This window comes from Neolamprologus brichardi, chromosome 7 (assembly GCF_056152115.1).
Source record: "Neolamprologus brichardi isolate AB-2024 chromosome 7, ASM5615211v1, whole genome shotgun sequence".
Lineage (NCBI taxonomy): Eukaryota > Metazoa > Chordata > Actinopteri > Cichliformes > Cichlidae > Neolamprologus > Neolamprologus brichardi.
Window position 1 is genome coordinate 11,674,570 of NC_142110.1, and position 24,909 is coordinate 11,699,478.

Consider the following 24,909-nt stretch of genomic DNA (forward strand, 5'->3'; position numbering starts at 1 on the left):
CTGAGACATTGTCTAAACATGTTATGCAAACTTAACCCCCTAGGACCTGGACATCACATTTTGGGTTATTTAGACCAAAATTCAATCCAATCCAATTTTATTTATAAAGCACCTTAAAATACCAAGCAAAATACTAAATCTTGCTCTACAAGGGCCTTATATCCACTTACGAGGACATTATACTGGCACCGTGCTATCGAAATTTTAAACAAATATCCTCATATGTGGTTCTCATTTGACTTAGAAACAAAAATCTGGTTAAAAAAAATCTGGTCTTTGTTTTTACATTCATCAGGTCCCAATCAGCCCAAATATCAAAGAGAAATGAAAAATGCATGCCATGGAAGAGTTCGGGTCTCAGGAAGTTAATGGTGTTGTGCACATTTTGAGCATATCTCGTAATCGAAGTAACTCTGGGCCAATTGTAATCCAGCTAAGAATCACATTGTTAGCCTACCACTAGCAGCTAGGTCAGTTACTGCCAATACATCTACTGTAGTTTTACTTTACTCTACTTTACTTTATATCAATATAATATTGATACTCTTAAATACGAAGAAAAAGTTAAAACTACATTTATCAAACATACATTACGGATGTTTTAGGCCACTCAGTCCACTGGCTCACTCTTTAATGACTGTATTCAGTTTGTAGGCTTGCATGTGCATAACTCAGTAGATTTGTCCCCAAGTGCATGTTCTTGGCTCTCCTTCCCGAGACCAGCTGTGATTTAGGCTGGAAGATGTCCACTGTGCATGGGTAGAGTAACCAAGCAGGGTTTTTGGTTGTTTGAGTTGAGCGAGAAGGAGGGCGACAGGCCACCTGCCATAGGGGCTTGCCCTGTTCTGATGCCCAACCCTGCCTTTCAAGTGGAAGCCAAGTAGAGGGTCTTTCATGTGGGCCTGATCTCCTAAAGACATCAGCAAATATTGAACAAGACAGTCCAGACTCAAACACATCTGTTGTCATATAGTCTCAACTGTTAGGCTCAGACAAAGATAGAGAGAGAGAGAGAGAGAGAGAGGGAACACCAGTGTGTCTGTTGCATTAGCTTCTATCTGTAGACAGAAAGCTATAGTTTATACTTTGCAAACACAAATGCTCCTTTTTAACTAGCTTAGGCTAAACCACGTTCTACTGTAAACAAATATGGGGGTGTACGAAAGTAATGGAGTTGAGTATGGCGAGGCAGCTACCGAGTGCCAGATCCTCCCTGACATTTCATATGCCTCAGTCATGTTGCAGAATCCATCAGCAGCATTTTTGGGACTGTTTTGGACACATAGGAAAGACAGTTGTATTGTATAATTAGGCTAGATTAAGGTATTAAGTATATTTTCAAATACTTGGGGCTATAATGGAACCCATATGAGAGAATGCAAGTCGTAAAACAGACAAATTGCCTCACAAATGCAAATAAACTGTCAAATATACAAATCAACACAGAGCAAGCTGGCACAACAGGCTGCTGTGCTGTGAGCAACTGTTTCATAGTTTCAACGCTGCAGTGTTGGTTTACTCTCTCGCTACGTTGTCTTAATTTACTCCATAATTCTTGTCAGATTTTTTTTTCTTAGCCCACATAAGTGGAGTCAAACTGTACTTTGTGTTGCTCCATCTATCACAGATAACTTGGGTAGGACTGAACAGTTGAAAGGCATTCGCATAGTCATTGAAACTCGCCTTGTTTGACTGGTACGGCTAGTTTCACCTGCTGCTGCTCCTCCACCAATCACTTGTTTGGGATCCTACGTGATCTGTTGCCTTAAATACTTTGGCTCGTTGACCATAGTTGGGATAGCTAACTTGTCTGTTGGAATGATTTCATCTGCTCTGGGTGGGAACTAAATCAGTTTGTAGGTTTGACAACAAAGGTCAACTGAACAGGTATGTTCCAGTGTCTTCCTTTTCTAAATTAGACTGAGTGTCATTCAGATTGCTGTATATTCAGCTATTTTTTTTTAAATACAGATTTGTTGATTTTTTAATGTCAGCATTATTGGTAAGATTGTTTTTGTTGTAATATGTTTTTTTTTTGTGTTGGATCAAGGTGAAAGGCAGAAAAGTGGCACATTAAATTACACTAAACATTCGTCCCAATGTGGTTTGTGTATGTTGATAAAATCTTTGCCATAATACTGCCAACCTACTACCTACCTCCTTAATATGTCACAAACCTCAATGTAAATTCAGTTTCTTCTTTATAAAATTTGACTCAAGCTTAAATGTCACACAGGAAATATAAATCACATTAGGAAGATGAGTAAGAGGCTGGGCTGCACAGTCTGCCACATTACCTTCAGTGTGTCTTGGCACTAATTCTACCAGTTTTTTGTTTTGTTTTGTTTTTTAAACCTACTGGTGAGATGAAAATCCTTCCCCCAAAATATAATTTGCTGTTCTAATTATAGTGGTAGAGCATCATGTTGGACACTAAAATGTCCCAGAGCTGTTCAGTAGAGTTGGGATCTGGTTCCTGTGAAGCCCATGGCATATAATTTCCAAAATGTTCATGCTGATTAAAGCGTTAGCTACCCCGATGCCTTAGGTATGGGGGGCATTGTTACACTGCAACTTTTCATGTCAGCAAAATATTCTTACAGCATAACAGAAACATTGCAGGGGTTAAAGTTTCAGCTTTTTCCTTTTAACTCGTCACCCAAGTCGGTATATAGGGAAGATCTTTTTCACTGACTGTCTCCAGTATGTTCACATCAGCTGATCTCCATGAAGCTTCTATGTAAATTATGTGCATTAGACCTCTAAAAATGCACAGCAAATTAACTCAATTTCACTGTTGTTGATTATTTTAATCTAAAGGGTAGCCCTCAAGATGGAGAACAAGAAAAAGAATTTAGCGGAGAGATTCCGTCTGAAACCCTGGTTTCCCAACTTAAAGAAGCCCGCCAAGAAGCCACTGGCCAAGCAGGGCAGGAATCTGGCCCATCGACGAAGTATCTCTGTACCCGACCTAACAATGGTGCCAGGTGAAGCATCTACAGAGAATGCTTCGCTGTCTTCTGCTGCTTTTGGCATCTCTCCTGGTCTGAGTGATACTGATTCTATTGGAAGTTCAGAGTTTGCAGACAAACTAAGTGATCCAATCCCAGAAATCAGAACCAGATTTCTTCAGCCTGATCACTCAAATCCAGCTCTGCATAGATTAAGCACACCCCCGGGGACCCTGGGCATTTATGAAGAAATGGATGATTTTGGTTTAGAGAACAAAACCAACCCAGTTGTAGATGAGTTATATGCTAAAATAGACAAAAAAGGCAAAGGGGCCTTATCAAAATTCCCTTTTGAACCAGCTCCTACAGATGGACAAGATCCCATACCAAGACCAGACCTTCCAGAGAGAAGTGAAGAAGTCTCAGAAAAGGGGCCTAGAGAAAGTCTTGCTGCTGCAGCGCTGTTTAGAGCACAATCACTGGGAGAGCAAATAAACCCTTATAGAGAAAAACAGAACTCATCAGTTGAGCCGAAAAAGACATCATCTGAAAAAGGGACTCCACCAACAAAAAGACAAAATGCTCGTATAGATAAGCTAATGTTGAACTCTATGGGCAGACCTTTGGAAAGTGGAGATGGCAATTCTCTGAACTCACCATGTGGCACTCCCATTGAAGAGAAAGCCAACATGCCTTGGACGAGAGATGTGGAAGAACAAGACAGAGAACCGATGAACGAGTTCATAGATGAGAATCTTCTCGATGAAACCCTGGCAGATGAGGAGGATGAAACGGAAGAGGTCAGTATTATTTTTATTATTATATATTTCGTCACATGTATAGTCAGTGGATCCTAGTGATTTCCTTTTACTGTGACAACTGACACCAATTCCAACTGATATATATATATATATATATATATATATATATATATATATATATATATATATATATATATAAAACAGGTTATCTCATCAAAGTGAACCTCAACTGTCACGAGAAGTTGCTTAAAAAAATAGATGCGGTAAATGTAACATGAAGTAACAGCACAAAAACTGCCAGGATCACTGGACACATTTACTTGAACCTTTCCATGCTTTCAAATAGTGTGGCTTTGTTGTTCCACTCGCTTTTGCAAATGAAGCCAAAAGTTGTAGTTACTGTATCCTCTAGTAAGCAGTCATGAATGAAATTAAAATTTATTTTCTAAACCTGAGCCCAGACTTTTGGTTTTATTACATTTGATCTCTGCAGCTTTTAGGCAAATCACTCAACTGATGAAGCATCAAAAGCTGGTTGGTGTTCAAGTTAAAGTCCCTGTGTGGAGAGAAGCATCTGCTTTTGTTTAGATGTCTCTTAGATTAAAATAAAAAAAATGAAAACAAACCTCAAAAAAGAAAGATAAAAACCTGTGCTACCAGTTAGTCACACAATGTGCAAACAAGCCAAAAAAGAAAAAGCACAAAAGAGGTCAAGCAGAATTCACTTTCTCTTCAGATGCTACGTCTACAAAGCGTCTACTGACTTTTTCACCCAAATGCAATATGTTGTCATTAGCAAGACATTAATAGACACCTTTTTTGTAACAATGCAAACAACTGACTAAATAAATAATAGTAACGCTTTTATGATTTCCTTGGAATGCTACACAAACCTAGATGGCTTGGCTGTCCTCGACTCGAATGATTGCGCAGTTTTATGTTTTATAAAGTGTCACAACATTTTTAAAAATCAGGGTTTTTTTCTACACAGATTGCCAGTGAATCAGCTGACTTCTCTGACGAAAATGCTTCAGTGAGTATTCACTGAGTTGTCTTCATTTTATTAAGCTAATCATCTGGTGCGGTAAATGCATACAAATATCGGTGATTCTCCGCAGGATGTTACAGGGGGGTGTGAGGATCGAGTACCTGCCCCATTCCAGAGGTTTCTCTTGAAAATCAACCTGAAGCGAGGAAAAAACCTGGTCATCAGAGACAAGCGCTCAGGTGCGTCAAAAACCTACAGGTGATCCATAAAATAAGCTCCTGACCTTTAACAACCTGTAAAATTAAAAGATCTCATCTAGATCTTAGAAATTTGAATAAACTAACATCAAATCCTGTTCTTATAACAGCAGGTTTTTTTTAACAGTCTTGGTTGGATCCGTATCTATCAAAACGTTAGATCATAGACAGATCACATGTCCTGTATACAGTAAAACAATGCATTTCTTTATTTGTTGGCTCCTGGGGACAATCTGATAAAGTTTTACAGGCACGTGAAGTCCATATTGATCCTGTCAGTCTTATTGTTACTGTGACAGGAATGTAAGGTGAGATATCCTTCAGTTCAGGTCAGTTCAGTTAAAGCTCCTATTTGCAGGTGAGACATCTCGTGTGAAGTTATGCACGGACAAAGAAAAAACAAAACATTAGAAAAGTATGCAGTCAAACGAGTATGACAAGAGGCTGACGATACGATGAGACACTACTGGTATTGTTACGACTGTTTGCCTGTAGATTTTTAAAGTGGAAAAGTCATCCCTTACTTCCTAAAGTCAAAGCTGTCTACCACTGTAATTACTTTAGATATGTCTTTTGGTTGAATAGTTTGATGTTTACTTCCTAAAGTGGCAGAGCCGTGCTTTGGTTACATTAACAGTCACCGTGTGTAAAATCAGTTAGATATTTAGAAAGGTGGTTTCAAATCTTTGTGTGCTTAAATGACTGTTTCCCCCCATATCTGGCATTAATCTGTGAGAAGGAAAAAAGTTTTCTTTCCCCTGAGGCCTAGGTCGGTATGTACTCTGGGAAAGCTACACCCCCACGTGGTCATAGGTTGAATTACAACATATGAGAAAACTATGAAGGCTGATCAAGAATCCGAAATGAAAGCAACATTCTGGCTTTTATTTTAAGGTTAGAACAAATGTGTTCAAATTGGCCTCGTAGAAGGTCAATATTTTAAAGCTATGTTAATCTCATCAGTTTCCTTCTAACCAATTATAAACTTTGCTGTGCCTCCCATCGCCTAACAGCTATATATGGTGGTGGTACTTGAAATGGTGCTGTTTTGTGGTACAAAGCTCTCCCAGCCATACTTCTAAGCTAGTTGAGACCTCACTTCCCCTGACAAGATGGCACAGTGATGATGCAATCCCCACACTCCCCCTATCTCTCCACTGTTTGCCCAACAGTCAACACAGTGCCAAGAGCTCACCAATGGCATACATTGTCATTACATATTCTAAAAGGACCCACATAACCAGCCCCTCTCCTCTCCCATTCCTTGGTTTTTGTTCTCCCCTTTTCCCCCCCCCTATTAATTTCCATCGTCACCATTCTCAGTCATGCCAGAGCTTTTCTCCTTGCTAGCTGCCACATTCTCCTCCTGTCAAGCTGCCTGGAGGTTTCCCTGTCACAGGCTGGCAGGGTGGAGCTGCTGTGGGTCCTGCCTGCCTTTGCGAGATGTTCATTTGGAGTGGGGAGCTGACAGGCCTGACAGCCCATCCCCACAGGGCCTTTGTCATGTGATTCAAGCCTCCCTGCAGGCTCTCTCAAGCACCCCTTTATTCCCCTATACAAATGAAGGCATGGGGCTGGCTTTCATTTTTTTTGGCCAATCTGCATGCAATTGCAGAAACAAAGAAGTCCCTTACCCCCACCCCACTCGCAGACAGACTTTCTTAACAAGCTTGGAGGATTAACACTGGTTGCTTCTAGATTTTGGTTTCTGGTAGCCTCATGCTGGCGAGTGTTTCTACCCTGTGACAATTAAACAGCTACATTCTTCTGTTTTTGCCATGTGTGGGGTGCACCTCCTCCATACATATTTCACTCTCTCACACGACGAGCATGTGGGGGGGAGGAGGGAGTGTATACGAATGTGCGTTTTCATGCACAGTGTACACTAATAGAGCGACAAGCTGCTAACATCGTTTAGTTTCCATTTAGTATTTCCACTTCCTCTATATGCTGTCATGGAACCAGCTTGATGATTGATATTTTAACGCATAAGATCGCTCCCCCACTTGTGTCGCACATCACACTTGCTGATTTGCTTTATTGTGTTTCATTTAGGTACCAGTGATCCTTATGTGAAGTTCAAAATTGAAGGAAAACAGTTCTATAAAAGCAAAGTGGTTTATAAAGACCTGAACCCTCGCTGGAACGAGTCCTTCTCCCACCCTCTCCGAGACAGAGAATGTAACATAGAAGTTCGGGTAGGCGCTGCTTATATATTATTGCATTTTGCAAGGGACACTGGTCTTGTGCCAGACCGGACAATTTCAGTCTGAATGCAAGGCCAAGAGATGTTTAATTTAATACATGCCATACCTCTAATAATGTTGCAGGTCTATGATAAAAATCGGACCTCTGATGATTTCATGGGTTCCGGCTTTATTTCCCTGAGAGATCTTGAACTGCACAAGTGAGTAATACTTATTTTTTAATTTTTTTGCATTTTAGAGATTAGCTTATGCACAAGGGGTCTTCTCATTTTTAATCTTCATACCCTTCCTGTCTCCTCACAGAACCAATGAAATGGAGTTGCGTCTCGAAGATCCAAAAAGCAAAGAAGATGACATGGGAGTCATTATTGTTGATGTCTGCCTGATGTTCAGAGACGCCACCATCAAAAAAGGCCCGGTAGGAATATTTCAGACATTACAAGTGTTTGTGTGATGAAAATCTATATTCTTACCTGCTATTATGCACTCATTCATTGCAATTCTTCTAAATTTTATAGAGATTCGGACCCAAAAGAAATAAGGTATGGATTTTTAAAATCTTCACATTTGCTTTTAATGCCATGATATTTTTTAAATTTGCTCATTAGCGCTTATGGTTAGGCTAATCTAACTCACTAGGGGGCAGTAGCTCACTACACAATGGTGCAACAAAGAACGAGGCATATGTTCAGGACTCAGGCTTTTGTGTGTAACCTTGTTATCAGCACAGCCTATTTCCTTTCTGGTTTATAGTTAACCTTTTTAGCAATGCATACTATATTCAGTCAGTGGAATCATTTTGTGTAAAGAAAGTATGGTACAATATCGCATTCTGATCAAAATCAAAGTAATAGTATTCGCTGAAGATGCTGTCATGAAAGAGCCTTTTGATGAGCATTATAGAGCAGTATTTGGTTTTGTGGTAAACAAAGTTCCGTCTCTTCTCAAGTGGTTTTCAATATATTGAAGCAGTAATTAGATTCAGAGTGAAATAGGAGGGTTGCTGTTTGGGACTCACACTGCAGCGATTGGGTTTATTTTCACACCTATGCTGTCACTACATCTGCCACTGTTCAGTCTCTTGATGGTCCAGTAGGCAGTCTCAATTTGAAATTAGATGACAAAGGAATGAATGCCATTTTCATACACATTGTAGGTTATCCACTACAGATGGTTAAATATACTCAAAGGGAGACAGAAATGTGTGGCGGGACTGCGCGCTGTTCTCCTGCCTAAATCACGGTGCTAATTTAACAATGTAACAATGCCATTTTTACCCCCCCAATTTCATGTATTTTTTTTGACAAACGTACAATATCTTATTGCGTTTAACACCTATCCTGGAAGTGCTGAATACCCGGCTCTTGCAGCTCTACTCCCCCTCCGTCAGAACATCGTTTTCTCCCTCTGTGTTACCACGACAGAGACAGGGAATTGCAAGTGCCTGAGTAAAAGTCTGCTGTGTGACAGTGTTTCAAACAGGAGGGGGCGTATGGGAGAAGCGGAAGGGAAGGGGAGCGGGGGGGGGGCTTGGCTGTTGGAGGCATGTTGCCAGTGTGGGATGACTAAGATCGGCAAGGCTGATAATTCCCAGGCATAGCGGGCAATAACCCAGATGTTAGGATGTAATATCACAGCTGTGGATGGACAGTGCTGAGACACCAGCCAAATGGACCTGGGTCTGAGCTCATCATGCTTGTCCCCATGCTGTCCCACCATATGGAAGCAATCGCACAGCCCTTTTAAGACCAGGAATAGATTCTCTTTAGGGGCCACTTACAGTTAAGTGGAATTGTTTTATTGGCCGCTGAGATAGAAATGTGTCCAAGATAAACACTTGGGATGACTTGGCTGAGGCCTGTTTTATATCGCTCCTCCACTCCCTCTGTTCCTCTTCTTTTGAAGGGCCTGATATTTATAGGGCTGTGCCTGTGGTATTCCATGTTAATTCAGGTCCCCGAGATGTGCTTTGATCCCCTCCGGATTGGGTGGCAATGTGGGTTGCGACCCCGTAGCTATTGAGGAGGGGCCGGAGTGGCAGGGGAGTTGCAGTGGGGCTGTTTGAAGCGCCGTCGCCGGGGCAGCCGAAGGAGCCGGGCAATCAAAGAAGCGAGAGCAGATTACGCTCCTTCGCTTTAATTACAGTCAGCCCTACACAACCTCTGTGCTGTTTGTTTTTACAGCCCTGGCCTATCACCGCACAGCCTCACGGGAACTCTAACATGGAAACATATCAAGGTCTCTCCTTGTCTCTCACACTTGCTCTGTGACACACGGCGGGAGAAGTGGATTATTTGCTGCTCTTGAAGGCTTCTTGAAAGCACAGTACCCTGGTCAGTTTGATATCTTCACCTGAGCAGAAAAACACCCGTTACTTTGCTGGCTGAATTCAAAGTGGATACATTTGCTAACATGCAGCAAAACTCTGATGCTGGCTATACATGCTGCATGTATGCATAATTTGCTGATGAGAGAGAGAGAGAGCTGTGTGGTTTGCATCATTACTCACTGCTGCCTGCTGTCTCTGGTGCAGTATGCCAAGTGTCCTGCCTCCCCACACTCAGTCTGGGAGCCAGTGATGAGTGGGACTGTCACAGCCAGGGACATCTGGCTGCTCGCTGACGTCCCTCTCTTCCTCTCGTTCCAGGAGCCGCCATGGTGTGGCTCGCCTGTCAGTAGAGATGTGCTAATGTGCACCAACAGAGATGCACTGTATAATGTAAACCTTTGTCCTACTTTTGTGCACTCTGTGAACATGATGAGATGCCAGGCTGAGGCGGGAGCAGGTAAAAGGGAAGCGATCTCACAAAGCTCGCACGCATGTTGCTTTGAGGGAAAAAAAAAGAAAAGAAAAAAAAAGATCTAACTGTCTGTGTGCATCTTTGCCCCGCAGCAGAACCAGGCCACGCCGCCTCAGCGCTCGGCTGAAACACAGAAGAATCAGCTGAGGAACCAGATGTGGACCGGGGTGCTCTGTATCACCTTGGTGGAGGGACAGGACATGCCGCAGTGTGGCCAGGGTGACATTTACGTCCGCTTTCGCCTCGGTGATCAGAAGTACAAGAGCAAGGTTGGACTGGTCTCATTAAAAGTCGCTCTCTTTTTGCAATTCTCCTACACTCCCTTTACTCGTGCTCCTCTGTCTTTTTAATGTCTGCTCTTTAGACTTTAACTTTCTTCCTAGCCCCACTCTCCCACTCTCTTACTTCCCCGCTTTTCTCTCCCAGCAGGCGCCTGCCACTGACTCACCTCCACCTTGGCTCACTGGGCCATGGCAGAGGCAGCTCATTAGACTGGGCAAGGCTGCCACTCACTTCTAACTGTGCTTCGAGTGCCGGGCTTCATTGCCTTCATTTGCATACCCAGCATGCCCTGTTCATCTACCTGTACTTGTTGGCCTCCCCCCTGATGATTCCATGGTGCACTTGTCTCATGTTGTCGTGTCATTTCTTTGTAAACCTCTCTGCTTTCCTCTCTGCTTGTTTGTTTGTTGAACAAAGCTGATTCTAATTGGAAGCTGTCAGTGTTTACAATCCCACAGTGGCTACTGAGGTGTACACATACAAGCACACACAAATAGATACACATACGCGCAACATACCTCTCTTTCTCCTCTCCTGCCTCTTTCTGGTAGGACTGAGTGAAGACTTAATCCAGCTGTCATGCAGGAGCTGCTCAGTCTGATAATGCATTAAACCTGACATTGCGTCAAAGTGTTTGTGCGCGCTCGTGTATGCGTGTGTGTTTCTGTGTTACTGTATGTGCTGAAGCCGCATCTTTTCTGCCCTTAGAACCTTTGCATTCAGGCAAATCCCCAGTGGAGAGAGCAGTTTGACTTCAATCAGTTTGAAGATAACCAGGAACCTCTACAGGTGGAGATGTGCTCAAAGAGAGGGAGGAAGAGTGAAGAATCATGGGGGATGTGAGTATTCCCTGGTTCGTAAAGTTACATTTGCCCACACACTCGCTCACCCGAGGAACTCACACTCCTTACAAATTGTTTCAATTGAGCGAATCTCCTTTTTTGTGCGCCAGGCTTGAGGTTGACGTGTCGACACTTACGGTTAATGAGAGGCAACTCTACTCCTATATGCTGAACCCAGGAAAAGGCAGAGTGGTGTTTCTGATCACCCTGAGACCCGTCTGGGGGGTCTCCATCTCTGACATCGAAAATGCTAGCTTGTCAAAACCTGATGAGAAAGACGAAGTGGTGGAGAAATTTGTACGTTTTTCCTTTTGTACCTATATAATGTTAAAAAGAAAAATAGGACAATAGTAGTCATGCACATAACACCAACCGGTTCAGTAATGAGTTCAAGTTTGGGATGTAGATGGGATTGCTTAAGATGAATATATGATGTAATATATGTATAGCAGTATCACACTGAATAATTATGCCTTCTTTGTTTAACATTTTTCAATTTCATCTTTCCAGAGCTTAAAAAACTCGCACAACTGCATGAGAGATATTGGCATCCTTCAGGTTGGCATAATCAGGGCAAATGATCTCACTGCTACAGACATTAATGGTATTCAGCTACTCCAGATCATCTTTTTTTTTTTAATTTTCAGATTCATTTCTTAGATAAGAATAGAATAGCCCTTTATTGCCATTGTACATGTACAATGAAATTGTGGATACATCACATTGTTGCTGTTTTGCAGGAAAAAGCAACACCCTGTGCATTATAGAGCTGGGCAACTCTAAACTTCAAACTCACACAGTCTATAAGAATGTAAATCCAGAGTGGAAAAAATCCTTTACATTGTAAGTAATACGAGTAGGGCAAAAAAAAGCAAATCTGTAGCAAATTTTTGGGATATATATTTTTAATATTGATCACATTTGAATTACTCATTCGCAGCCCGATTAAGGACATCACCGATGTGGTCGAGTTGACTGTCTTTGATGAAAATGGAGACAAAGCCCCAAACTTTTTGGGGAAGGTGGCCATTCCTTTACTTACTGTAAGTCTGCTGAGTTTATAAATATCTGTTTAAAAAAAGTAGCAAATCACTTTTATATATACTTATATATTTTGAATTTCCCAAAGGTTAAGAATGGCCAGGAGATAACTCTGTTACTGAAGAAAGAAAAACTGGGAAGTACGTCTAAAGGAACCATCACTCTGGTGCTGGAGGTTATCTACAACAAAGTAAAGATCAAATCAACTTGGTCAAAAATTGTTAATGTTGATAATAGCCTGTATTATATGTTGTGAAAATTCTTAACGAAGGGAAGCATTCGTTTGTTTTCTTTGTTTCCCTCAGGTGGGAGCTGGTGTCAAATCCTTCCAGCCCAAGGAGGCAAAATTAACAGAGGAAACCATCAAGTTCAACAAAAAGGTGATTTTGATTGGTTTTTGCAAGATTTTGCAAAAGAAACTAAAAGCTTACAATAAAGTCTCCCCCTCACAATGCACTAAAAAAGTGGCCACTAAGAATCTACACATAGGCCGTAGTTCAGATTGTTCTACTCAACCTAATTAGTTTTATTGGGTTTGGCTTCAACGTGGCAAATAAGGAATTGTAAAGCCAATCCAAGCTCATTGCAAAGTCATAAACATTTTGTCCAGTATCAAAATGATTCTAACTGGTGTTTTCTTCCAATTATTTCCCATTAGGTTCTTGCCCAGAGTATATATCGGGTCCGCAAAATCAGCACAGCAGTTCTGTCCACGTTACAGTACATTAAAAGCTGTTTTCAGTGGGAGAGCACGCAACGGAGTCTAATAGCCTTTCTGGTAAGTCATTGCCTCATGTTAATGAACTCTCTTTAAGCCTAGGGGCGAACAAGTTTTGTCCCATTTCACTGCAGCCCAGTTTTAACTCTTTCATTTTATGTGAATTAGATGTTGAAGAGATTCTTTGGTTTAGCCATTTTCTCTCCCTGCTGGACTTTTTCCCATGAAAAACAATGGCTGCCTTCTGTTTTTATCCCATGTGCAATGTGATGGATGTGATTTATCCTTTAAATCAAACCCCACTTGGCTTTCCTTCACTTCTGATGACATTAGAGTGTATTTGAAGGTGTGGGGTTTGGGCGTTTGTACATCTGACTTCTTAGCAAAGCCTCCTAACCCAGGGGATGGTGTAAGGAGGATCACAGTCTCAGCTTCCTTGGGTAGAGTAGTGACAGTCTGCCTCTGAGATTTGAACCTTGTTTAAATGTCTCTGTTTAGCTGTTTTTAATGAGGGTATGTGATCTTAGGTCCTAAGCTTAAATAATCTTAAAGCACCCAGTGAATCCCCTGCAGTACAGCACATGTAATGTCATGATTAAGAGTGCACACTTACCATGAAAGCCCTGCCAGCGCTGTGTCAGGGTGAGGAAGCGGTCACAGACAGGGTGTGTGAAGAACTCTCCTTTCACCGCCTTTCTTCTGTCTGCTCTGTCTCAGGATGACATGCAATTCATACCTGGTGTATTCTATAAGCCCTTCTCACTGATCCTGAGGTGCAAATCCCCGCAGGCAATGGCCAGGCTCAGTGTATCACAGCCTTTAGAACAGCACGGCACATAGACAGGCAGACAGCGGACACACAGACAGGAAGGCAGAGAACAATGCAGCCAATTGTATAAGGAGAGTGGGAGGCAGGCTACTATCTGGGAAAGAAAGTTGGAGCACAGAAAGAGGAAGACAGTTCAGCGAGAGTGCGGGCGAGATAGCGAGAGACTTGGAGGCAGACGGGCAGGCATGGATATGGGCAGGAGAGCAGGAGGATAGGCAGGCTGACAGGTGACAGGTCAGCGGGATGGGGCCATCTTCTTCCACCTATAATTAGATCCTCCGCAGGCAATGGGAGTGTGAGGTGGTACACTCTAATCTTTCATTTCCACTTCTACTCCACCTGCTGTTTAAGAGTTCAGCAGATTTTAAAATTGAGGAAAGAGGCTCGCGCTCACTTTTCTCATGGTGACTGTCATTGTTACGGCAGTGTAGCCCCCCCTCCCCCACCCCGTCGTCAGCTGTGTATAATCTGTTCGCTGTCGGTGAAAATGATAATTCTTGCAATTCTTATCCTTTTATTTGAAACAACTGGCACGTTTTCAGACACTGATACCAGCGTGCAAAAAGCAGACAGTAACACACCAGTCAGAGTACGCCTGTGCCCGTGAAGAGGTGCGCTTCAAATAGTCTAAGTGTCGAAGGTCGACGGCGAGAGTCGCCCAAAGAGAGCGAAACTGCCATTGTTTTTCATCACCCACTCATCAGCAGACTGAGAGTACAGCGAGTGAAAAACTCTTTTTCCCCCCCCCTTTTCAGTGATTTATTATAGTTTCAACAGGCACAATGAAACATGCAAATCACAATACTGTAAACACTGCAACAGGAAAAAAAACCCTCCTTCTGCTACCGCCTCACTGTCAACGAGGCCAACCGCAAGGTCTTGACTGACTGTCATTACAAGCCTGGTGCCATGCCACCATCCTCGTCTCGTGCCCCTGCCCACTCCAAGGGCGCTCACCGTACAGTCACTTCTCCTCCTCCAAGTCATCGTTTCCAATTAAGTTACTGTTTGGAGCTGTCTAAAGCAGCATGCCACCATGTGCTTTAATGAAAGCAGCTCCCACTCCTATCTTTATATCTTTAGGCAGTGGTAATAAGGTAACTGATTCAGACATTGACAGATGGCCTCTGCTTGCCTCTCAGATGTGCATAATTATACCACTAGTGTCTGCTCTTTTCCACAGTGGCAGGCAGCGCAGGGCTTCTCAGGGTATAGCAGTTGGAAACACTGCAGCGGTGGGTCTAGCTATAATATACATTACAATACATTATTTATCATGCAGGCAGACCAGTCCTACCCTTTTACACTATATACATCCTGTAATGCATTACCACAGCTGTGGTTTTTACTGGGACTGCGGGATGCTCACGTAGTGCTTTACCAGGAATACTTAGCCATTATATCACTCAGTCCCACAGGCCAGTTTTCTGACCTCTACACAGCATGTAGTCTACGCTGCTACCCTGTTTATGTAGATTTTATAACTGGATTATGAAGAGGTTGTTGGTTTAGGGTGTGCAAGGTACTTAAATTTTGCAGAGATCAGTGCACTGGTTCCAAAGACTGAATAAGCAAGTTTATATATATATATATATATATATATATATATATATATATATATATCTCAATTTGATTTCCCCCGTGGGTAGCAATCAGAAAGCTGCACATTGACTTATTTGGCTGGGCGACTAACGAGTGTTTTTGTGGGAGAGGAGACTCCGTAAGGAATGGAAAGACTTGCAGTGTTGTTACAGTTTGTGAACGCGGGGCGGTCGCTTGTTTTGACTGTGCAAACTCATCAGCAGAGTCCATACTTTTTGAAGTTACCTTCAGTTTTCCACCAATGGGTTGCAGTTTTAAAATAGTCTCTCTAATTAGGTAATGCAATTTAAGAAAGGAAAAAGAAAAACAAGAAAAAGGGGAGAAAAATCTTTGTCGTGCATTTAAACAAAGTTTTGGCAAATCCTCATAAACATTTTCATCAGTAAGTGGAAATACAAACATGAAATTTGGATTTTTTTCCCTCCCTTCTTCTTGTTTATGCTACAGTAATGAGCTGAGGATCTGGGCTTTTAAAGAGTTTGACAACAGCATGTTCCTTTCTCTGAGAGAGAGGGAAATTTGACAGCTAAAATCTTCATAAAATAACTGCCTTTAGATGTGCTTTTCACTAAGACTGAGCGAGATGAATGTGCTATACATCAGCAGCGACTGCAGAGGGGTCACCCAGAGTTCTTTGCTGCACGCAAGGATACCACCTGTAGATGGAGCTACAGCACTGCTAGAAACATCAGCGGAGGCGCTGGAGAGATCAGATCACTAACTTTTTCCCAACAGGAGCCATTCGTGGGAACAACTTGGAGTGAAATCTTCCATTCTGTGCATTAAACCAAAAGACACAAGTTTCTTCCAGGAAAAAAAAAAGAAGAAAAAGATGAAAAAGAAAGAAAGAAATGAGCGCGTATTAACAAGCCAAATTAATCTGGAGTTTAAAGTTGAGAACAATTTTGATTCAGATGAAATGGTTGAAAGGTAAAAAAAAGGAGGGGGATCATTTACACTTGAAAGCTTATTTTGAGCTTTGCTGTCATTAGACCGTTTTAAGTATTTAAGTAGAATTAATATTTTAACATATGAGGTACCTCATCTGTCAGGACTAACTAGAAAGAAACCTGTAAACCTTTCGTGAGTATTTGAACCATTTTCTTTTCGACATTGCCAGGTAACAACTGCTTTAGACATCATTTGACGGCCTGTGAAATGCTGATTGCCTCACATCACACACTGTAAAGATGGCATTTGATGAATGTTTGATGCGGTGCAGCTGTAAACACACTTGGCAGCTGCAGCGGGCGCTCTTTTTTTTTTTTTTTTTTTTTTTTTTGTGGGCTGATAGAATCATCGTCGTCCCAGATGAGGGCAGGACGGGGTCAGATCTGGCTCCAGAGGTCTCATGAGACCACCTGTGTAGAGCAACAGCAGTCAGAGCCATTAACCAGAACACCAGCCTGGCCAAGATGAAGGCCACAATCAGAGTTGTCATAATTGTTCTTGTTAACACCGTCGCTGAATATGAGATGCTCTGTGAGTCTTGGATGTGCTCTTTTGTGGTTTACTGCATTGCGGCGTGCCTGGGCTTTTTGCGAGAAAAGCAAGAGGTCCGCGTGCGCCTGTGAATTGTCTCCTTGTTTCTGCTTTACATCTGTTTTCTCTCTGTTTGAAAAAGTTGGAGGCCTTAAAGGAGTGGTTTTTTTCAGTCTCATGAGGGTTACACTCTCCATCTCTGTGGCTGTGGGAGTTCTCACAGGCTGTGCAGTGGGAATGTGTCTAGAAGGGAGAAAAAAAATGATGGCAGCGATGGCGGTGTGTGTTCATGGTGTTTTAGCCCGAGATCTATTAATTATTAAATGATAGTCTGTGACTACTTGCAAACTGCTCAGCAGTGCCTCCTGATTTAACACGCTATTATTATTTATCTGCCCTCAAATAGCAGTTTTCTGCTGACAGCTCTTGAGGCTGGCTGAATTCAGTGTGTAACCTTGGAACATGTCACGTTATTAGTGGGATTAATAAGCTTTCTGTGCTAACGTTCACGTCATTAGGGCTGCGAATGTTTTATGTTTTAGGACATTCAAAGTTGCGGGCGCTCGTGAATTAATTGAAACCACTGGCCGTCATTACAGTTAGAAAACAGCATGAATTCACTTGAAAGTTTTACTAAGTAGTTACGGCATTATGAGAAGGCAAGATTTGCTCAGTGCATCTGTTGCGCTTTGTTGTTTTATATTATGCATGTTTTCAGCCTAGTTGAAGTATGCTCTGCATTTGACCCCATTGTCTGCGCCGTATCATCACCACCTTCCCACTCACAGAGGACACCTCTCCCTGTGCAGCTGAGGTAGCGACCTGTCCACCCCTGTGTGTGGCTGTTTCGGGGCTGGTCTTGGCCCCGACGTGAGCTGAGCTGACAGGGAGAAAGAGTCGGTGCCACTGCCACCCAACCCCCCCACCACCATCACACACACACACACACCTCCTCAGGGGAGAAGGGTTGCATGGCAGATCTGTCACCCGGGAGGTCGCTCAGTGTTAACGCTCCCGACACGGATTAAACACTAGTGGCCAGTGCCGGAGTGCGGGGTCAGCGTAGCCACCACTGACAGGCACCACGGGGCCCCCGCTGACTGCCCCGCTCCAGCCTGTACTGGCGCTACTCTGGCCCTGCCATGTGTCAGACAGGCAGGGAGACAACGGCCAGAAATGTCCCCGTGTGCAAATGCTAATGCCTCGCATTGCACAGCTGCTCTTCATAAGTGCTTTGATGAAGAGCTATCACTATTGCATTGTACCGCGCAGGCAGACTCACAGGCTTATCATTCAATGCTAATCATTTGGGTCCGACTTTGAAAAAGTACTGCACACAGATTTGATGTCAGTTGCGCTGTATAACACTATATTTAGGTTTTGAGCTTTCCTAAGAAATGTAATTGTTTTTATTTACTTGGACATTTATAATTAAAATTGGTACCTTTGTACTATTTATACCCTACCCTGAAGAAAAATGAATATTAATTTTAAATAATATTTAAAAAAAAAAACCAGTCAGTTTTGTTTCTTTAGATATGTAAAATAATGTTAGTATATACTTATTTAAAAATTTTGTTCCTAATTGTGTCACACTTTGCAACTCCCACAAATGATTTCACTCTGCTTAAGAGGGACATGATTTTTTTCCCCCACTGTATCGCTCCCTGTTTCAAAGGTAGCCCCTTTTACGCTCACTGTCTCTCTCTCTTTCCCTCCCCTCAGTCGATAAGACTTGAGCTGAGGGTATGTGAAATATTTATTCAGCGTTAGCTCAGAGCACTATGGCTGCCCACACACTCTACCTGCCCTGAAGAGAAATCTTATCTGTGCTTCCTCTGCCTCCGACACCCCCTGAAAGCCTGTCCCCACACTGGCCCGAGCTCAACACAAATTACATGTCTCATTGCTCTGCATTTACAGCTACTTTAAAGCCTGCCGCGCCTGTCCCCCACATAAGCCCTCTCATCCAGACTGTTTCAGCTCAGCTGAAAACAAAAAAACAGGACTCGCATGAGCTGAGTTGCTACTTATGCCTTTGATTCATTATAAATGTTTATTTTTGTTTGTTTGGGGTTTTTTGTATTGTAATTGAGGTCTTTCAGATTCATTTTACTGCCCTTGATTTCACCCATAAAAGGAAAATTTTTGTCACAATAAAAATTATTCAAGGTTTTGTAAAAGTTCCTAAGATTTTTTTTCATGACTTAATTTTATAATTTTACTATTTGTAGCGTTCATATTTTGCCATTAATCCCATATATCAATGATGTCCTTTTTGCTGTCTCTCTGCCACACACACACACACACACACACACACACACACACACACACACACACAGACTACCACACACATTCAGACACAAACCCTGCAGCCTATAGTCCGTCTTAAACTCTTTCACTGTATGTTCACGTAATCTGGCATCCGTCCACAGCCCCCATGACTGACCCTCATAATGCTGGCTGGCGCTCTTCTCGCTTTGTTTAGCTTTCCAAGTGGAGTGCAACTGAAGAGAAATAGTGAAGACAGAGCCAAGATTAAATCTTTTGTTTTTTTGCTTGGTGCATAGTTTAAAAATAAGGGTATTTTTGAAATGTACCACACTGAGGGGAGAAAAAAAAGAAGCTTTTATTTATTTTTTATTTTTTTAAACAGAAACAATAAGGATTTTGTGAAGGCCCTGGTGCTGTGACATTACACTTATTTGGATTATCAACAGTTTTATTTATCGTATACTGATATCAGGCCTATATTTATAGTCTGTCTGCATGAAGAGAGCATTTGGCAGCCTGGTAGTCTGGCAGTGTGTCTGCCAGTCAGTTGTTTAGGTTGGTAGATCGGGCCACCCCCTGTTAATCAATTTACAGAGTGATAGAAACTTATATAGGAGGTGTCTTTGTCCCTTTGTTCTTGCTACAGTCCCTTCTCCCTCTCCAGGGAGAGTGTGGGTGGTGGAAGCTACCGTGCTTGCTCAGCTTTAAGTTATTTTATTCACACTTTTAATCGCTGAGTGCTTTATTATTAGGTGCTGGATTCTGCTGGCCAGGGGATCTGCATGAGAAGGCGCAGAATGCATTTAGTGGAATCATATTAATGGCACTATAAAACAAATCTGTCAGGCTGTTCTTAACCCTCCTGGCAGAATTGCTCTGCCCAGGGTTGCCCCCTTCTTCAAGCGCTTACAGGTGGCTAAGGAGAGTGCATCTCCATCATCTACTCCACCGTGTGCTAATAGTTTTATTAATTCATTCTTTTTTTCTCCCTAGGCACCATGTGCATAATGATACAGACATTTTTCAGCTAAATGGTGTTTGTCAAGGGAGGTTTCCTGCATTAGAGACACTCCTTCCAGACATACATACCAACACTTGTTCAATTACAAGTCGCTCGTTATCCAATTTTGCTGTGGGTAAACCGCAATGCCCAGGTATATCATTAATTATTACTACTCTGGCTTTCATTTGCTGCTTTGTGTCCTTTTTGGTGAAATAAATCACCGTTTAAGTATTTGTGCAACATATTAGCAATGTCATGTTGACAAAAAGACGATTAAAATATGCGGCTGGGCTCGGAAATGGAGCTGAACGCAATTAAAAACGAGATTATTTTCCTACAAATTTACACTTACTTTTGAAAGGCTGCACTTTGTCCAATATGTCCTTTAATCACTCAGCTGCTTGCTAATAAAACATAAACCACTTAAGTGGGGAATTAGCTCCGTCTCCATTTCACAGAAACTCTGTAGAATGTGCGGAGACAGGGGGAAGGAATAGCCCTGCCTCCTCTCATTACTGCGGAATATCTGACGGCCAAGTCTCAGTGTGCGCACCTGAGTGAAGGAATCTGAGCGCCTCTCCCAGATGTTTCTCTCCGTCGTTTTTATTAGTGTTAAAAAAGCATGTAAATCCCGAACACATGGGTTGACATACCATGAGGGAGGAATTGAGAAGATATTTCTGACAGTTTTGGTTTATACCCTCATTTAAGCACTCAGTTTAGACACAAGGCATTGTATTTCTGTAGGCTTTTATCTTGTCCACTGAGCCAGAACGCTGTGAGAAGAAATTTGCATTAGTGGGCGATTATGAATACCTGTGACAGATTCTCTCTGCTGGCTCCCTGGGCGGAAATGAATTGGCTCCCTCTGTTGACTTGCACAGGAAGACAGAGACCAAGCAATTAGACTTTAGTGGTTAATGTAGAAGCTTTTGCAGGGAGGGCAAGGAGGTTCAACATTCCTGCTGGGCTTGTGTCAGTTTCCAGGCACACCCTCCCTTCCCCCCTTTTTTCTCTTTTCTTTTTTTTTTAATGAAAATACTGGGAATATGACAAGCTACCTGTCCACCAGCCAGCAGAATTCCTCTGGGGTGAGGGGAGCATTTCTTTAGATTGCCTCATGGGAACTCAGGTGACAACACATGACGTAAGTTATTCATAACCGAGAGGAGATGTAGCGCAGCTATATCTGCACATCATGCATATTCATTGTTTACCTTTTTTTTTTTTTTATCATTTACCGGCTCTAGTTTGTTTTTGTGTACGTAATTCAAATGAGCTGTAACAATAACATATTGCTTATATTGTTCATTTTTTGCATCTTGGTGATCTTACTGATTCCTGCACTGCACTTTGGCCCACCCACCCCTCCCACCCAGGTTGCATAGAGGGGATAATAAGCAGTACAGTAGCGAAGCCCAGGGCTCTCGGGCCACAGTGTTGTCGGCATTAGTCACGGTACACGTTTCCCTGGTGGCTGTTTGAACCTAGGCCTGGTGTGGCAATAGGTAGACTGCCCCCCAGAGCAACATGCACAGACTCCGCATGGTTGCTGTGACAGGAGCAGTCTGCTGTTTACAGGCCTGCTATTGGGGCCTGAAGGCCTCAGTGCTTCACATCCTGTCTCGAGCTTAACTCGAACATATTGTTCATACTCTAAGCAGCCTCCAGCTCTTTGAGCCTAGACTGCACACTGTGACCGTCGTGTGGGTTCAACATAGTAGTTACACTATGTTTGAAATGGACGTGAAAGCTAATGTAACTTTTGCAAAGGAAGCATTAATCACAGAAAAAGTATACGCAAAATTTCACAACGCAAGATGAATTGTGGTAAGTAAAAGTGGGCCATGTTGGGTGCACTGGCACGTATTCGCATTTTATTCGATTTTAGGACATCTAATATAGCGTGTGGGGGACATTTAAAAACATTTTTTGATTTCATCCATGTCAACCTGCTGGTGTGATCCTCCTCAAACATTCCCGATCATTTCAGTTGGAGGCAGACTCATTAGGCTGTCACTAAATGGGTTTAAAAACAGCCGTCCAATTAGTGCTCTGCTGTGAAATGCAGTGGGTGTTGTGCAACGTGCTTAGCACCACTCCTTTACAGAATTATGAGGGATTACTTATTCAGTGTGATCCATCTTATTTCTACCAGGGGTCTTGGCTTTTCTCAGTATCATTGCCACGGAGGGGGTAAATGTTGCAAATGCTTTTCTAGTTGCCATATGTGCTTCGTCAGAAAGCGTTCCTGTCTCTGAATCTAAGAGGATTTGATGTGGATGTTAAAAGGCAGCATATCATGCCTATCCATGTCAGACTTTCTGTTCAGCAGTAAGGCACTCTGCCAGCACAGTGCTATTTGTGTGTATACTGCAAATAGGATTTCATGATATTAAAAGTTGAATGTCTTTTACTTTCAAACTGCCAGGGGTAAAATCTGTTGCCACTGGCTGTAAATCTTACGAGCTTAGTACTGTAGCTGTCATCAAGAAATTTAGGACGTGATTAAAACCATTATATATTTTGTTCTGTGAAAAGGTTTGCTGAGATTTGAAAGCTGGGTGAGGGTACAGTGGTGTGTGCTGTGTGCTTTGCTTTATACTGTCATGTTCTGTCTCCTCAGATCTTCCTCTTGACAGTGTGGCACTGGGAACTCTTCATGCTTCCCCTCTTCCTGCTTCTCCTCATAGGCTGGAACTACTTCCAGCTCTCAACGGGAAGGGCCAGCTACAACCAAGACCTGGTAAGCGATGAGGCCTCGTAACTTCAGTATTTTCTTCAAATGCATGGTTTTACAGTGCAACAGTTTGTAACACGTTAAATGAATAGTTCATCTCAAAGTCAATCACATTTTTTCTCTCTGCCCTCCACTCTGCTTCATCCATGTAGATTGTTTTGGTGTGAATTGCCCTGTTTTGGAGCTATCTGCTGCCTTCTTTTTGGCACAAGATCCTCAAAGCAGAAGAAAAAAGTGTGACCTGGTTACTCAAAAACACTCCAAAAATGATTCTTTGTGCTTATGTGGCAAAATTACATTTCAAAATTTACATTGAATTAAATCAGCTTTTTTCTTTTTTGAGTGAAGATTCACAAACCTTGTTGTGAGCAGATTTTAAAACAGTAGCTATTTTCTTTCTACGATCTACATCTGCCAACCAAAAGAGTCAAGCAGCTAAAATTACATCGGATGGGAGGGGACACTGTGTTTACATCCTGCTGTGCTGTCACCAGCACAAGCAACTCGCCAGGGGTAGATGGACTTTCTCATGTGAGTGATACGGTTGGTTTGTATAGTTTGGTAAGAGCGAAAACTGTTTCCACATTAAGCTAAGAACAATGTTTTTGGATTTTTTGACTGACCAGGTCCTGGTGTGTGGAAAGAGACATTGCTGCATAGTTCTTTATTTTATTTTTTGGTGCTTTGAGACACTCGAGATAAGTGCCATCTGGTTTCATTCTACTCAAGAGAAGGCAGACTATCACTGAATTAATATTTGTGAATAAAGGAGCACTACAGCTGAGATAAATGTGTAAATTTGTGTATATGTAAATTTTTTTAGGGATGATTTGTCCCTTTAACCCAGCGCTGGAAGGAATTAATTTCCTTTGGTACACATGGGGCATATATGCAGTTTTACAGCAACATAAATCATTACTTTTTGAGCCACTCCCCAAAAAATATCTTCCCCAACACTACAGTCAGTTGTGGCAGCTTTCCACTGTATGCAGCTCATAGCTAGTAAGATTAGTTTCTATGCTGTCTCCAAATATAAAACCTCAAGCAGCAAAAAGCCACTCAAATGAAGTGACTATGAATATGCGATGCAGCTTACAGACTGCTGATATTGTTTGTCCACATCTGTAGGTGGAAGACTGTAGGTCTTTCTACAGTGTTATCTTTTCTCTATCTAGTCTTATGGAAATGATTCTTGCCCTACACATGCTTGTGAAGGTTAATGCTGTTCACACTTCTGACTGCCCCCCAATTTCACTGTGTTGTAAGCCTTCTCACTGGCCAGCCAGGGGCCTGGCCTCCTCACGCACCCTCCCCAAAGCGAAATCTCTGTCCCAGTCATTGTGTTTATGGCTGCTGGCTCAAGATGCCATCCCTGGGCAATGTTAAAGCCCAGGATCAACCTCATATCCAGTGTGGAGCCTCTGTCACCCTCATGTGACCCTCTGGCCGGCAATGACACAACTCTGTGCCCAGGCAATGCCACAGCGCGCACCACAGAGGGGTCAGGGATGACTTGATATAAAGTGATCTAGGCAACAACATCCAAATTAAATGTGTTTTTTCTTCCCTTTTCTGTTTTTCTGTGTGCTTATGTTGTGAAGAAAAGAGATTGCTTTGGTGTGACAGTGCTCTTGTGAGGAAGGCCCTTTTTCACCTCTGCTTTTGTGTGAGGTCACCCCTGTGATGCAGTCTCTATGGAAACAAGCCTCTCCCAATAGGGGTGAATGTACTCAAAGAAAATTTCATTACTAGGTGTTTGTTAAAAATGCTCCAGTGCCCACATGTCCCATTCGTTGGAACTCACCCTCTACCCTTTATTTTCTCTTAGGTGAACATGACCATAGGTGACGACGAGGAGGAAGACGAGAAGGTATTTTATGTTGTCTCCTTCTTGCATTTTAAGGGATAACTTGTTCTGCTAGAATGCTATTTCCTCTCAGTTTCACTATGAATGTAAATACATATTTTAGCGCAGGCTGTTTTAACATTTCACTGTGATTTTACACAACGGCTTGAGCAAAAATCCTTTAAATATTTTTTTTTTCTGAATAACTAAGGTTAAATCAAACACGGCGATGCGTGCATGCTTGTGGCAGAGACAAACCCGATTCAACCAAATAGCTGTGATTCC

The 24,909-nt window shown here is 42.4% G+C and overlaps 1 protein-coding gene across 1 annotated transcript in view; it reads left to right on the forward strand.

Moving 5' to 3' along the window:
- Positions 1–1,801: 1,801 nt before the first annotated feature.
- The window catches only part of mctp2a (multiple C2 domains, transmembrane 2a), a 32,948-nt gene continuing 9,840 nt past the window's right edge, over positions 1,802–24,909 (forward strand). Inside the window, exons 1-19 of the mRNA XM_006789380.3 lie at positions 1,802–1,887; positions 2,821–3,751; positions 4,704–4,745; positions 4,831–4,939; positions 7,013–7,155; positions 7,288–7,364; positions 7,468–7,582; positions 7,683–7,706; positions 10,058–10,234; positions 10,956–11,086; positions 11,200–11,386; positions 11,600–11,693; positions 11,830–11,932; positions 12,030–12,132; positions 12,219–12,320; positions 12,436–12,510; positions 12,789–12,908; positions 22,665–22,784; positions 24,607–24,648. Of these exons, the coding sequence (XP_006789443.2) occupies positions 2,834–3,751; positions 4,704–4,745; positions 4,831–4,939; positions 7,013–7,155; positions 7,288–7,364; positions 7,468–7,582; positions 7,683–7,706; positions 10,058–10,234; positions 10,956–11,086; positions 11,200–11,386; positions 11,600–11,693; positions 11,830–11,932; positions 12,030–12,132; positions 12,219–12,320; positions 12,436–12,510; positions 12,789–12,908; positions 22,665–22,784; positions 24,607–24,648 (2,682 nt within the window). The 5' untranslated portion in view covers positions 1,802–1,887; positions 2,821–2,833. The remainder of the gene's footprint in view (positions 1,888–2,820; positions 3,752–4,703; positions 4,746–4,830; positions 4,940–7,012; positions 7,156–7,287; positions 7,365–7,467; positions 7,583–7,682; positions 7,707–10,057; positions 10,235–10,955; positions 11,087–11,199; positions 11,387–11,599; positions 11,694–11,829; positions 11,933–12,029; positions 12,133–12,218; positions 12,321–12,435; positions 12,511–12,788; positions 12,909–22,664; positions 22,785–24,606; positions 24,649–24,909) is intronic.